Source organism: Aquila chrysaetos, chromosome 21 (genome assembly GCF_900496995.4).
Source record: "Aquila chrysaetos chrysaetos chromosome 21, bAquChr1.4, whole genome shotgun sequence".
Lineage (NCBI taxonomy): Eukaryota > Metazoa > Chordata > Aves > Accipitriformes > Accipitridae > Aquila > Aquila chrysaetos.
The window spans coordinates 22844765-22859030 of NC_044024.1; the positions used below are offsets into that span (position 1 = coordinate 22844765).

The 14266-nt window shown below is 55.8% G+C and overlaps 1 protein-coding gene across 4 annotated transcripts; it reads right to left on the minus strand.

Moving 5' to 3' along the window:
* Positions 1-506: 506 nt before the first annotated feature.
* Positions 507-10929, minus strand: AMER1 (APC membrane recruitment protein 1). Of its 4 annotated transcripts, XR_005931060.1 has the most exons (3): positions 9868-10294; positions 5335-8888; positions 507-5240 (listed from the first exon to the last, which is right to left on the minus strand). XR_005931060.1 is itself a non-coding variant. In XM_029997166.1 (2 exons), exon 2 carries the CDS (start codon positions 8816-8818, stop codon positions 5465-5467), a length of 3354 nt encoding a protein of 1117 aa, XP_029853026.1. In that variant the 5' UTR covers positions 8819-8888; positions 10816-10929; the 3' UTR covers positions 507-5464. The 4 variants fall into 4 exon arrangements, 3 of the variants coding, with proteins under 3 accessions (XP_029853026.1, XP_029853027.1, XP_040975038.1); XM_029997166.1 differs by lacking the exon at positions 9868-10294 and adding an exon at positions 10816-10929 and having other exon boundaries at positions 507-8888; XM_029997167.2 differs by having other exon boundaries at positions 507-8888.
* Positions 10930-14266: the final 3337 nt, after the last annotated feature.

Consider the following 14266-nt stretch of genomic DNA (forward strand, 5'->3'; position numbering starts at 1 on the left):
GTCGCTGGCTTTCCTGCTCCCGTGGATGCCACTGAAATTCCTCCATTATAATAAATTTTGCTGAAAAGGAAGGAGCCCGGCAAGCCCCAGCCTGGCTCACTGCTGTGTGCTGGCTCACCTGCAGCCCCCGGCACCCCCACCAGCGATGCTTCGTTAACTCAGAGCAATGCCGTCTCTGCTCCCCGTCACCCACATCAGCCCTGGCCACTGCTCGAGTCCAGCGACAGCAGAGGACAAGAAATGAAGAGGGGAAAATTTGACTCCAAGGGCTGGTGCCTTAAATGACGGATATTTTGCAGGGTTCATTTAATGGCATGGAGTTTGGCCGAGGAGTGCGTGTTACAGACCAGCAGCGCGCTGTGCTCTGTAAAGCATCTCTTCTGTTGCCTTCTCCCATTGAAAAGCCACTTCACTGGCAAATAATCAAGAGATAGGAGGTGAGGGAAAAGAAAAAGATCAAATCAAGCACAAAATAAGCAGAAAAAAAAAACAAAGCACAAGTAAAATCCAATGTTCTCTAAAAATCTGAAGTTTATTCATCAGAATTCAGTGAAAGGAACATTCATTTTAAAACACAATCAATACATTAAAAAGTTTAAAGGACTAGTAAGCGATGAGACCAGAAAGAAAAAGAAAAAAGCCCAAAAATTCAGACAAGTCGGTCACCTGTGAGGAGCTGCCTCAGCTCCCAGGGCACCTGCAGCCCAGCTCTGCAGCCTGCCCGCAGCAGGATGGCAGAGGGGAAGCATGGGGTGACCTGGGACAAGGGCTACTTTTTTTTTTTTCTTTAGAACCAAGAGGCTTTTCTAGATTTTAATTTATCACTTCACCCAAGCGTAGCTTCTAGGATGACTCAATACCAGTGAGAAGAGCAGGTAGCCACAGCTGGAGAGGAGTGAGCCGCAAAATTAAGGGGCAGAGGGAATGTGAAATGCGGCGCGGGTCCAAGCACCCCAGGAATGTTTGCCGAGCGACCTGCCCATCCAGGCCCCGTGGCGGGAACAGCGGCAAACCCATTTAAGAAAAACAAAAAAAAGCACCGTTAGGTGAAGAGCTATTTAATTAAAAGACACAAAAATCTATGCAGAGCCAAATATCTCAGCGGCAATTGCCATCTCTGCTGGCATTGGCAGGGGAGAAAGAAGGGGAAAAAATTTGCTTTTGGCTGGAATCTTTTAGCTTTTCGGCATTTAATTTTCTTTTTTGCATGTCACTGCTTGACATTGTTCTTGTCTGCTCAATTAATCACCGTGGCCTTCTGCATAGAAGTTATTTCAGCCCTTACACCCCGCGCAGGGTTGCAAACTCTGCGGGGGCACAACTCCTACAGAGCCAAGCAAACAAAGCAGCATATTCATTCAACTAAATGAAAAACAAAAGCAAGAAGAGCCACATTAACTAGTGTTGGGTCTTAGCTTACCAGAAGGTCTCCTTGCATTTCTGATCCCAAAATTCAAGGCAGTATTATTCCAGGAAGATGCTTTACTGATGTTGGCAACGCAGGCGGCACAGGGCTGGAGCTCCCCAGGCTCCAGCCTAGCGCAGCAGGAGAGGAGGAGAAGGCGGAAAGCCCTGCTAATCCCACAGGGACCCCAGGATTATCTAAAGAGCAATTTTCAGACACGGAGCAGGCGACGCTGCCTGCGCAAGGGCGAAAGCCGAGCTCCCAGCCCGGCCAGGGAGCACCAAGGGGAGAGGAAATTTGTCACCGGTTTCAAGAGCATCGCCACGCACCAACCAACAGCATCTCCTTCCCGGGGATTTAAGAAAAGCCCCAGTTTTGGATAAAATAATTTAAGCATACAGAAGGGAAAGCCCCAACTGAAATCTGCGGTTTTCTAGATTAAAAGACGGTCAACAATACTTTCAGGGAGAAATCACCAAGGTCCACAAATTCAGATTAAAAACAAAGCCTAAAAAACAGAAATAACAGTTGACGAGTGTGACAAAGCAGTATTAAAACAAAGACGTCTCAGCGGTGTGTGCAAAGAGAGAACGTGTGTATTGGTAACGGACCGGCTGCTGGGTTTCAGAGCTGGCCCTGTATATAAAGTGGAACAGCACGTTACGGGAGGATACGAGGAGCGAGGTGGTTTCTTTGCATTGCACGGGCAGTGGCAGCAGCAGCAATAATTGCCTTTTCTCCATCAGAGCGGTAAACCACACCACTTTAAAGGACAACGCACACAAGTAAAAGAACAGTCCATAAAATTTCCCCATGAATATAAAATGCAAAACTATACAAAAATAGATAAAATTAACCATTTTCTTATGTGTATAAAAAAAAAAACAAAACAAAAAAACCCCAAAGTCCCCAAAATGCAATACAGAATTACTTGGTAGACTGACCCGAACGTCAGCGGTTTCATCACAAGTTAACAGCCAGAATTCATCACTTGGAGGCAAGACCTTCCCTAGAAGGGACGTATTCCGGCAAGTTCCTCGAGGGGAGTTTTTCTTTAATATCTTGGCAAGACAATCTGCTGTTCCTGACTTTTATGACTTATTTCTGGTTCAGAAGCCCTTTTTCACAAAAAGCCTCAATTACCACTCTCAAATTTGAGTTCCTTGGGTAAGGCAGTATTTGACTAACAGCTTGATCCAGATCAAGACCAGAAGATCTGTTCCTATTTATCTCGGGGCAGACAGGTATTTTAGGAAGAGCAGTACATTAGGCAGTGAAATCCAATCTCTCTACAGCAGTGATAATTTACAGGTGGGGTTAGTGCACTGAAAATTCTTATTTCTTTGGGTTAATGGGGCAGAATACACCAAAAATCCAGCAAATTAGCTCCAGAAATGCTTTTAGAAAACTCATTTTAAAATCAAGAGATATTTGCTTCATTTAGTTCACATCAAATTAAGAGGAGAAACCTTTGGTATAAAGTCAGATTATCAAGTCTTGGCTGTATTGCTTTCACACATTCGAGTCTAGAAGCTGTTTTCACTAAGCCCTTCCATTACGTACCTACAACCAAAAGAATTATTCCTAGAGACATGCATTTGCAACTGAACATTCATTTTAGCACCGAGACGCTTTCACACCTCACCAAGACTTTGGCAAAGGCTGCACCATGTCTAAATGAAGCGCTACGCAAAACCCCCTTAATCCGCAAGATGCCTTTGGTGACACGCTAAAATAAAATAGTAAATAAAAAAACCCAGTAAGGGGCTGCTGCTCAGGCCAAGCAATTACTGTGAACGCCTGTCTGCGTGACAACATCTCCGGTGTCACCATAACTATTTGCTTGTGGTTTTTACTTTGTGAGTGGCGGTGAGATGTGCAGTGCCGAGACCTGACCCTGTCCTTAGTCCAAGCAAGACCGAAGCCTGTTCCAGTTAGGCAATATTTGTCAGCAGACGCTCGCGCGCTGTGCTAACGAGGGAAGACTGCACTCACAAACTCGGAGGCGGATGGGACCTTTTGCTGGCCAACTGCGTTCTCCTCTTCAGGTGGGGGATGCGGAGCAGGAGCAGCATCATGAGCTGGGTTTGTCCCACGAAATCCTCTCCGGTTGCACGGAGGAATGGGAGAAAAAACAAACGTGGCACGGCAGGTTCCTCTGGTAACTCCCTGCAGCAGTACTGGTAGGAAAATACTGAAAAATTAAGGTTTAAGCCCATGGATACACAGATGGGTCTACTCTAGCCTCAGCAGTCTGTTCAGGAAAGAAAAAAACCACATATATAAGTCAAACCGTGGGCAAGCGAAGCCTGACTTTGCCTCTCCCTGCTCCTTCACAGATACACAAGGACAGGGCAGTAAGGAGTCTCTTCTCAAAAAGACGTATCGGGACCTCATTTTGCTTGGGGGTAAAAAAAAACGAACCCAAACCAGCTGCTTGTGCCTGTAAAATACAGCGATGCAGAGAGCTGCTGACGTTTCCAACCGGAGCCACGTCCATACGGGGCTGCAGGTCGAGAGAGCAGCAGGGGGGTTACCTGCCACGAGCAGGAATTGGCAGGAAAATCGGGTTAGGGCTGGGCAGAGCTGCCCCTCGCCCCGCACCTTGCTCTGGACATGGGAGAAAACTCTATTTCCAGTTCATGATTATTTCTTTTTTTTTTTTAAATGCTACAAACTCTGCTGCAAAGAAAAGAAGAAAAGGGGCAACTCGGGGTGGGGGGGACACAAAAATCATCGTCAGTAACTGAATTAAAATCGTAATATAGAGCTTGGACAGAAGGAGGAAGAAGCTTTGTAAGTCACGGACACGGAGGTTTGGTTCAGAGACAAGTGTGTTTGAGATCACGGAGGACGTGGGAGACACCTCGAGGACCAATGGCCTGAAATAGATGTTTCCAGGAGCTCGTACGACCTCCTCAGACAAAGTGTCTCCTTAGCTCGTGTCCCTCCTCCACGCTCCTTCAAAGAGGAAAAAGAAATCCAAAACCTGCAGCAACCTCCAGCTTTTTTGTTCCCTCCAGTTAGGAGGAAGAAGTTGTGAAGCCTAATTTAGGCTGCCTTACATCCTGTATTCTAATTAGCAGAATACTTTCCTCATAGGAGTTTATGCAAAAAAACCAACTGTAAAATAATAATAAAAAAACCCACAAAACTTCCTTTTGAAGAAAGTAACAGCATCTGCAACTTCGCAGCTACAGGCACGATGCAAATTTAGCTTATTTCAAAGACCTCGTCCATGTGCCCATGGCCCGGGAGAGGCGAGGGACGTGGGACAAAGCACGGGAAACATTTCAACAGGGAATTACACACTGTGAAGACAGACCACGACAAAGAAGGGACTGACACTTTGTTCTTTAAAGGGACACCATCGACAGCACATCTCTCCGAGCGCGTTATCTTTGAGCAAATTAAAACTAGACCTAGAAAACGTTATCGGCACGCACACAAAAGCTCCTGCTTTCCTTTGAGGCAAGGGAAAAAAAAATAATAAATAAAAATGTTACTGCAAAGTTCCCCTTTCAGCTGACTTGCCTCCCGTCCTTGCCCTGGAAATAACCAGTGTCCTTCCTCCCAGCCTCCCCAAATCGAGACCGAGATGGAAGACATTCAAAGTGAGTCTGAACCAAAACTTTTCACCGAGAAGAGGAAGAAAAAACCTGGTTTCTCTCAAGTTTCCCCAAGGCTTGCTCCCCCAGCTCCAGTCCTGCAGAAAAAAAACCCCAAACCTGCCACGCTAGCAACGGATCCGTTCCCAGCTTTTATTCTAGCAGCAACGTGAGTGCGTGCCGGGGGCTGCTACTGCACTTGGCATTCGAGAGCGTGGTGGCTGGTGCTGGAAAACGAGAAAGTGCCTCAGCGTTAACGTACGAATCCCAGAGGCAGCTCTGAACCCCGGCCGGAGCATCCGCAGCGGCAAGACCCCGTACCACGGCTGCGGGAGAGGAGCTCATCCTTATCAGCCCAGGTCTAAATTCAAGTCACTCACAAATTGCTCGTTAACGTTCATTTTCTCCCTCCCCGCCCTTCACAACCCTTTCCGCTCCCTCCCCGGAGCAGCTATTCGGCTTCGGTGACGTTCACTGCAGCGCTCCGGCAGCCGGCAGGCAGCGTGTGGCCGGGGGTGGCTCTGCCTTTCAGGGGCTCTCCGCAGCGCTCCGGGCTTTTTACGGTGTCGGTGCTGCCGTCGGGATGCTGAGGCATGCCCTGGGCGATGCCGACGGGTTTGCACTTGGCACGTTTCTCCGGGGAGCAAGCGAAACTAAAGCTGCTGGGGGGCAGCTCGGGCTCTGTTTCTCCCAAGGGTAACAACCGGGCCAGCTTTTTGGCGGTGGCTTCTCCGTGGGACCTGTAGGAACCGGCCGCCTCCCGGGACCGCCTCGCGTCGGTCTGCAGAGGTAAATTGGAGGGCCTGAGCGGGTGCCTGTTCAGCTCCGGCTCTTGGGGCCGCCTGTCCGGAGCCTCTCCGGCAACGCTCCGGGAAAGAGACAGGAAAGGGGACACGGTGCCCGGCTGCTCCGACGGCTCCCAGGCGCTCTCCGTTGCGGTGGCCGGAGCGAAACCCCAGTGCTTCACCCCCCCGGCAGCCGCGTCGGTGTCGTGCTGGAGGTGCTGCAAGCCCGGCCAGCTCAACCCGCCGTCGGGAGCCGACAGCTCGCCCTCCTCCTTGCTCCTGCTCCTCCTCGCTCCGCCCGAGTCCTTTTTGCCACCCTCCCACTTCGACCAGAGCCGGCAGGGCTGAGGGCCGCTCTTGGCAACCTGCGAGTCGGCAAGCTCAAACTCCAGGCTCTCCGTGTCAAGCGACCGGCTCCTCCGGTCGACGGAGAGCGGCGCTGGCATGGAGGGGCTCAGCCCGTGGAGGCGCAGGTGGCGGGGCAGGCTGGCAACACCCCAGTTGCAGCTCTGGAAGGAGCCCGGGGGGTACCCCGGGGACATTCTCTCGTCACATTCTGCCAACGACTCTTTCCGTCCGTAGCCGTCGTCAAAGGCCTCGGCAATGTCCTCGCCGGCGTTCATCTCGGGATGCCGCTCGCACTCCCCTTCTCCTTCCTGCTCCACGTCGACGACGTCGAAGGTGACCATGGTGGGGAGCGCAGGGAGGTTCTGGGTGAAGGAAGAGCCGGAGGCAGAGCTCCCCAGACTTTCGGAGAGGCTGGAGAAGAGGGTCCCGCTGCTGGCGAACTCCACCAGCGCTTGCGAGAAGCTCACAGCATGCTCGGGCTCACGTTCGCTGCCCACCTGAGGCTTGCCGGCGGCGGTCTCCGCTCCGCCGCCACGCTCATGCTCTGGGAGCCTGTAGCCGGGGAACATCCCTGCTTTGGCTGGGGCTATGCCGCTGTGGATAGAGCCCCCAAACAACCCACGATCCGGGTCCGAATCGAACGCCGGGTTGTTCTTCGTGAGCTGAATAAGGCAACTTCCTTGAGCTTTTTGGCTGTTGTAACAGTTTTCTGGACACAGAGTTCCCGGAAAATCTTTCCACTCTGGATTTTCAGCTCTAGCCACTGAAACCCCACCGTTCACACCCCTGTTTGGGGCGTGCGAGGCCACCTGCTCACTACCAAGGCCACTCTGATTCTTGCCGACTGAGTTGGCTGCTCTGGTTTTACATTCAACACACTGCTTTTCCCGGGGACACTTCTCCTTGCTGGGAACATCAAGTCGTTTCAAGACCGGTTCCCTCTGCAGCTCCCAGTAGAGCAGCTCTTTCTGTATGGCTGCTAGCCGCTCTTCTTCCGTCTCCATCAGCCCTCTTTTCTGATCCATCATCTGGATCAGGTTCTTCTCAGCAGGGAGGCAGAAGTCCAAGAAGTAGCTGAAGATCCCCGGACGTGAGACTTTGCTCTCAAACAGGGATTCCTCCCCGTGAGAGGGACTCATCAGCGCGTCAAACTCATAAAGTGCATCACCGCTGTAACTGTCTCTGGGAAGCCGGTCCTTCTTGATCTCACTGAGCCCATCTCCGGCTTCGTCCTCTGGCCCCGGCGTGGTGGAGTCATAATAACCCTCGTCGCTATTAGGGGCGGACTCTTGCTGGTCACTCTGCGGCGTCAGGAGGTCAACGCCGTCCATCGCATCCCCCATGTAGGGGTGGGCTTCCACCTCGTGCGAGGCATGTGTCTCTAAACTGCTGCTCGACACCTGGGCTCCATAGCTCCTGTCCCCTGCCGTGTTGCCGTTCCATATCTGGTGGAGGTACTCCTCCGCTTCCTCGGGTATGGCCATCTCCTCCCCACCGCCCTGGTAGGTGACCAGGCAGGAGCTCCGTTTAGCAGCATCTCTGCTGCGCTCCACAGAGATAGTGCTCTCAGCAATGTCGGGCTCAGCAATGTCATCTCCGCACCCCGTCAAGGAATCAAAGCTCTTCAGGGATGTGACGTCTCCTAAGATGAGGCTTAACAGGTCCCCAGAGTGTAGGCAGGGAGGGTCGTTGTCCATGAAGTCCGGATGAAAGGCCAGCAGCAGATTGCCATGGTCAAACTCTGTGCAGACAACAGCGTCAGCCTCTGATTTCGTATCCAGAACGTCCCTCTTCCCTGGCATCGCCACCGCGTCGCCCTCAGAGTTGCCTTCATCAGCCACGAGACAGCCGGGCTCGGCAGCCTCACCACAGTTGGCAGCTGTGCCTACCGAGCGGTCATCCTCCGAGCTCCCCGGGCAGGCTGCGGCAAGAGGGACAGGTCCCAGTCCCCTTCCCTCCGCGGCCCCTCGGCTCTCTGCGGCCACACCAGGAGCTTTGCTGGCCTCCTCCGAATCCCCGGTCCACTCGGGGAGCTCTGCTTTCTCACACTCAGCAACCTTGCTCTTGCGGTGACGCCGGATGCTGTTAAAAAACCCTTTCAGGCCTTTTTTGGGTCTGGGAAAGGAGGACTTCTCTCCGTTGGGCTTTTTCTCACAGCCTTCGATGCTCCCGGGTGGAGAGCTGTCCTGCTGGCCGAAATCAAACTTGGCGCTGGTGTCTATGGCCAAGTGAGCGCTTTGGGAGCTCGGCAAAGGGCAAGGATGCGAGTCCCTGCTCCCCTCTGAAGGGCTTTCCAGCTGCGCCCCATCGCCCTTGTCGTATGCAGCACCGCTGAGCCCGTCGTGGGTCTTACATTTACTGAGGCCCTTTTTAGAGGCTACTTTCCCCTGGCCTTTGCTTCTGCCCCCAAAGAAACTGGGCAGCGTACAGATGCTCCTCTTCCCTCCGAACAGTTTGAAAGCCGTTTTCTTCAGCTTGCCGGGGGGCGGCTGAGGCTGCTGCGGCTCCGCAGCCGCGATGGAGGCATTGCCCCGCTCGGGCAGCCGGTCCCCGTTCTCCTCCTGCCGCTGGTCGCTTCCCTCCTGCTGCCCACAGATCACCGATGGCGACCTGGTCCGGGCAGGCTCCTCCGTGCAGCCCGTTTCCATGGCAGCTGGTCGGTTCGGGTGCATCTAGCTGGAAACGATGACTTTGGTAGCGGAGTCCTCTTCTGGGTGCAGAGATCGAAGCATGACAGCTGATCTAAAGCAAAAAGAAAGAGGAGAGAGGTGAGGAGACGGTAGCGGATGCTGCAAAGCCAGAGGCATAGGTGTCATGAGGCAAAGAGCTTCGTCGCCAGCTGGAACTGGAGCTGCAAAAGCCTCCGACAGCCGCTCGACTCCCTCCGCTCCTTAAAGCCAGGCACGAAAACGTCGCGATGCTTACGTTTACCAGTTTGCAAGCGCAGGAAAACCGCATGTCTCCACTCAGCAGCATCCCCGCTGCACAGGGACAGGCAGGTCTGACCCCTGAGCCACCTTGCACCAACCCCTTCGGCTTCCCGGCCTTTTTGCCACCGGGGCGATCAGGTTCAGTTACCAGCTGCCTTTGAGTGGGGAAACACAGGCTGCCCCGGCGGGGAGAGGGACTGACACTTGCCAAAGCCCACTTCCAGCTCGCCCAGACCTAGCGCCAAGCTACAGGGAGCATTTTGACGGAGAGCCAAACCAGGACACAGCCCTTGTACTAAGCACGTATTCAGGAAGAAAGCTGCTTACTGTACCTTTTTTTTTTTTCCTTTTTTAAGGAGATTTCAGTTGTTTTTAAAATCATCTGTCCAGCGAGAAAGAATTGCATTAAAAACATCCGCTATAAGCCACCCTGATCAGATTATCTCAGAAGCAGGGAGGTAGGTTTTATATTTGATCCCGGATCAATGTCAGTAACAGGAGAACTAAAATAATAATGTTTCTTTTGCGAGGGTGAGGTTGGAGAAAGTAAACGCGATAAAAATTGTAACGCGTTGCTAGGCTGTAATGCCCCACGCTTAGCTCTTACTGGTGTGAGGCCGGTGAAGCTTTCCATAGTGTTTAGCCACAGATCCTGAATTAAAAACACACCCAAATGATGGCCTGTAGCTCCTGCAACCTGACAGCGAACCTGCAATTTAAGATTTTTTTTTTCCCCCCCCCTCAAGTGTGGGGAACATCGCAGTCTTGTTTTGATAACCCCTGGCGTTCACCTGCCCCGCTCGGATCAGCAGCTGGGGCGTAGCTGGCAGGCAAACCCTCCTTCCCACCAACAAACAGGGCTTTTCCAGGTCTGCCCAAGAGCCCTTCCAGAGTCCTGGATGTCTCCGAAGCCTCTCTGGGGCACCGCTGGGCTTTCTCCGGAGCCTCTCTGCAGAGATGTGGTTAGATAGGCCTGGAAGAAAATCAGACGCGTGCATCTGTCCGCACAGACAGCTCAAAAAGTAGAGGGGGGTGTGCGCGTGCGAGATGAAACGCAAACGAGATTTCAAAAATTCAATTTGAAAATCATTTCGCTCTGGCTCCACGTCAGCACCGGCCCCGACGGACACCGCTGCGGCTGGAAAAATAAAGCCACCCAGGGCAAACGCCGCTGCAGAATCGGAAAAGCGGGGTTTTAGCCCCCGGAGACCGGACGGGCCGGGCTCCCTCCGCGCTCAGCTCCGCGGGGGGGTGAGGTCTCCCCCGGGAAGAGGACGGATCGTCCCGCCGGCCCTCGAACCGGGCACCGGCGGGGCACGGCCGGCCGGCCCGGAGGAGACAGAGGGGAGCTGCCGGCCCCCTCAGGAGACACCCCCCCCCCGGCTCGGCTCGGCTCCCTGCGAGCCGCCGCCGTCCCCGCGGGGTGGGCGAAGGCAGCGCAGGGGGGGGCAGAGCTCTCCCCTCCGCCCGGCTCCCCCCACGCCGGAGCGCACCCACGAAGAACGCCCGCCCGGCCGCCTCAGCCTCACCGCGGGGGACGGGGGACGAGGACGAGGAGGAGGAGGAGGAGGAGGAGGAGGAGGAGGAGGAAGGCCCCAGCCCGCAGCCGAAAGCCTGCGGAACGCCGCACCTAAGGCGCCTCGACCGCCAGCAAAGGCGGCGGCTCCGCCGGGGCCGGGGCCCGCTCGCCGGCCGCAGGGAAGGCGCGCACCGGCCCCCTCCGCCCCGCCGGTACTCACCGGCCGCGCGGGGCGGCGGCAGCCCCCGTGTCGGTGTCGGTGTCGGTGTGCGCGGTGCGGCCCGGCCCGGGCCAGCCCAGGCCGCCGCCGGCGAGTGGCCGCCGGGTCAGCGGGTCCGCCCGGCGCGGCGAGGAGGGGCGGGGTCTGCGTGACGGAACGGGGAGGGGTGGGGTGGGGTGGGGGCGTGGCCGCGGCGGGGCCTGGGTGACGGGAGGGGGGGCGTGGCCTCCGCGGGGAGGAGGGAGGAGGGGGGGCGGGTGCGTGACGCAGCGCAGCGGCGGGTGGCGCGTGCCGCGGGTGCCGGTGACGGGCGAGGTGACGCCGCCGTGACGCGTGCGCGCCCGCCCCCCACCCGTCGCGATAGTGCGGCGCCGTGACACTGCCGCTGCCACGCGGGGGTCGCTGGTACCGTGGGTCACACACACACACCCCCCCCCCCCCGGCTGAGCATCCACGGGTCCCCGCGGCCGCGCAGGGGCCCCACGCGGGGCCCTGGAAATCCACACCAGTGACGTCAAAATGTCACTGCAGGGGGAGCCTCTCCCCCCCCCACCCCCCCCTCCCTTTGGCTGACCAGCGCCGGGCGGGGAGACAGACCCCGGTACTGGTACCAGCACCAGCGCCGTCCCGCCGCGTCGCCGGACCGCGGACTGGTTGGGGTGGGAAGGGACGGCGGGAGATGACCCGGTCCGAGCCCTGCCCGACCGGCACCACCGCCCGGCACCGCCGGCACCGGGCAACTTGGGAGTATCTCCGAGGATGGAGACCCCACCACAGTCCGACAGCAGTTCCCCGTGTTCGGAGGGAAACGCCTGGGGCTGAGCCCGCGCCCATTGCCTCCAGTCCTGGGGCTGGGCACCACTGGGAAGAGCCCGGCTCCATCTTCTCCAGTCCTGGGGCTGGGCACCACTGGGAAGAGCCCGGCTCCATCTTCTCCAGTCCTGGGGCTGGGCACCACTGGGAAGAGCTCGGCTCCATCTTCTCCCCCCACCACGTACTTATAGACACTGATGAGATCTCCCTGAGCCTTCCCCGCTGCACCATCCCAGCTCCCTCGGTCCTTCCTCCCGGAGAGATGCTCCAGACCCTTCCTCATCTTCACGGACCCTCTCCAGTATGTCCGTGTCTCTCTTCTGTGGGTCGAAGCCCACAACTGGACCCAGCACTTCTGCTTGGTGAACTTCAAGAGGGACATCCAGCCTGTGCTTCAGGGCCAGGCGTTAACGGGGGGTCCCCGCACGTCCCACCCTTGCCACGCTCTTTGGTAGCACCTGAGGACAAACGGAAGCCAATATGTCACAGCACGTTGGGTTTTTAACAATCTGCCACGTGGGATTAGAAACGTGCGTGCCAGGGTGAGAGCTGGGCTGGCCGGCGGCTCCCCGGTCACATCTCGGGTCCGTGCTCCAACGGGCGAGCCGAGGCGGTGATGTTCGGGGGCTTAACGAAACGTGCAGCCGAGGAGCCGAGCATCGCTCCTGGCCGCTCACAACAGGCACAGCCTCCAGTGACTGCATGTAGGCAAAGCATCCCACTGATGCAAGCCAGAAATTCAAGGAAACGCCTTAAAACAGGGGAAACAATGGAGGACTCGTTTAAGGTCATTCCTCCCAAAGTGAGATTTTTTTTCATCCCTTCCCAGGCAGGGTGCTCCCAGCCCCATCGCCACCCCGAGCCAGGGGGGCTCCAGGTTGGAGAGATTATTTTGGGGAGATGCCGGCACAAACCAGAGCACGAGCCAACCTCAGGTGCTTTGGAGGAAGACCTTGTGCTTCTCTGGTGGACTAGATACAGTCTGCGTTTGTCATCGCTTTATAAAGCCCCCAGAAAATTAAGCTTCCCAGCATGACGGAGCATTTCAGATAGAAATCATCAAGTTTCTAGCACTGGTGTAGTGCCCCGACACAGCTCTACCAGCACTCCCCAGCAGAAGACAGCTACAGAATTGCTGCTGTGGAGGTCGAGGGCATCCACCCTCCTGCTGCCCTGATTCCTCGTGCCTTTAATCCACCTCCCCCCGGAGAAGGGGCTGCTTTGGGTGGGCTGAAGAGCAAGACCTGTTAGATCCACCGGCCCCATTTCCCAGCCACCATGCCATCGTTCCCCACAGAGTAATTCCCAATGCTTTGTCCAGGCTAATTTAAAGCCCTAACGCTCCCCTCAAGAGGTGCCCCTCAGCTTAATTAATAGATGCTGATTAACAGATTCCACAACATTTGAAACAAGCCAATAAATAATGCAAAAATGCACCTGTGTTCCGCAAAGAGCAATCCTCAAAGCTCCCCGGCAGCACTTGCCTTTGAGATGCAAGTAGGGTAGGGTGGACTAAACCATAGGGGACGTATTCTGCTGCATCCCAAAAGCGGTCCAGAGCGTCACCGGCAGGCGTGCGCCGAGCTGCCGAGGAGCAGTGTGGTTTATCCATCAGCTCCTGGCTGCGGGAAGAGCCAGCAAGGCTCCTCCAGCTGCCACCAGCAAGGGCAATGCCCAAAGTCCAAGGCTGGCGCGTGTCGTCCCCATCGCTGGTCACGAGAGCCGGAGAGATGGAGAGACGCGCCGAAGGCAGGAGCGACCGGCGGGCAGCACCGCTGCCGGGATGCCCCGCTCCAGGCTCAGCCTGAAATTCCCCGGCTGCAGTGTTTCCCTGCATCCCTTCCAAACGATGCCGGCTGGGCTGCCGGGCTCTTCTGATTAAAGGATATTTCACCAAAAGGGTCACGATAGTTTAATAAGAATAGTAGCATCATTTTAATTTAAAAAAAAATCCCAAAAAACCCCCAAACCTGCCCAATCACAACAGACCCCTCGGCCATAACATGAACCACTTTTGAGGCAAGTAAGACAACATTTAAGGACAGAGCTGGGGCGGAGAGACAAGAGTCGGGGAGTCTGGGAACTCTGGCTTCTGGATACGTATCCCAGCCACCCGGGAGTGCTGGACTTCGCACCGACGTGTCCTCGGGGCCGGGAGCACCCTGGGCACGGTGATGGGCTGGGCACGCACGGCCAGATCCAGCCTCCCTTCTGCCCTCGCCGGGCTGCCGAACGGAGGAGGCACTTGGAAACCTCTCTGGGAAAGGGGGTTTAGAGGCAGCTGAGGCCACGCTGCGGGGGAACGCAGAGGCACGAAGCCCGGTCGTGCCTCCCTCCTTCCCGCTCTTCCCCAGGAGGGGAGGAGGTAAAAGCAGCCTTTGCTCCTTTCCCTCTGCCCTCCATGCCTTTTCCCCAGCTCCTTCTCCAACCAGTATCAATTAAAGGTGTAAAATCCTTCAGTGAAGAGGGTTGAAAGCCAAACCCAGCTAAATCAGATCCTGCTCTACCGTCACCCATCACCTCCTCTGTTTTCTCCCCCCGCCCCTTGCCATCTTTTCACACGGGCGCTGCTTTTTGGAGGCACCTCGTAAGCAAAAATTGCTTTGTGACCACAAATTCAGGGCGGTTTCACGCTGCG

What these genes read in the sequence shown, in the direction of transcription:
- AMER1 (XM_029997166.1), bottom strand. Translation starts at nt 8,818, where the DNA reads ATGCACCCGAACCGACCAGCTGCCATGGAAACGGGCTGCACGGAGGAG.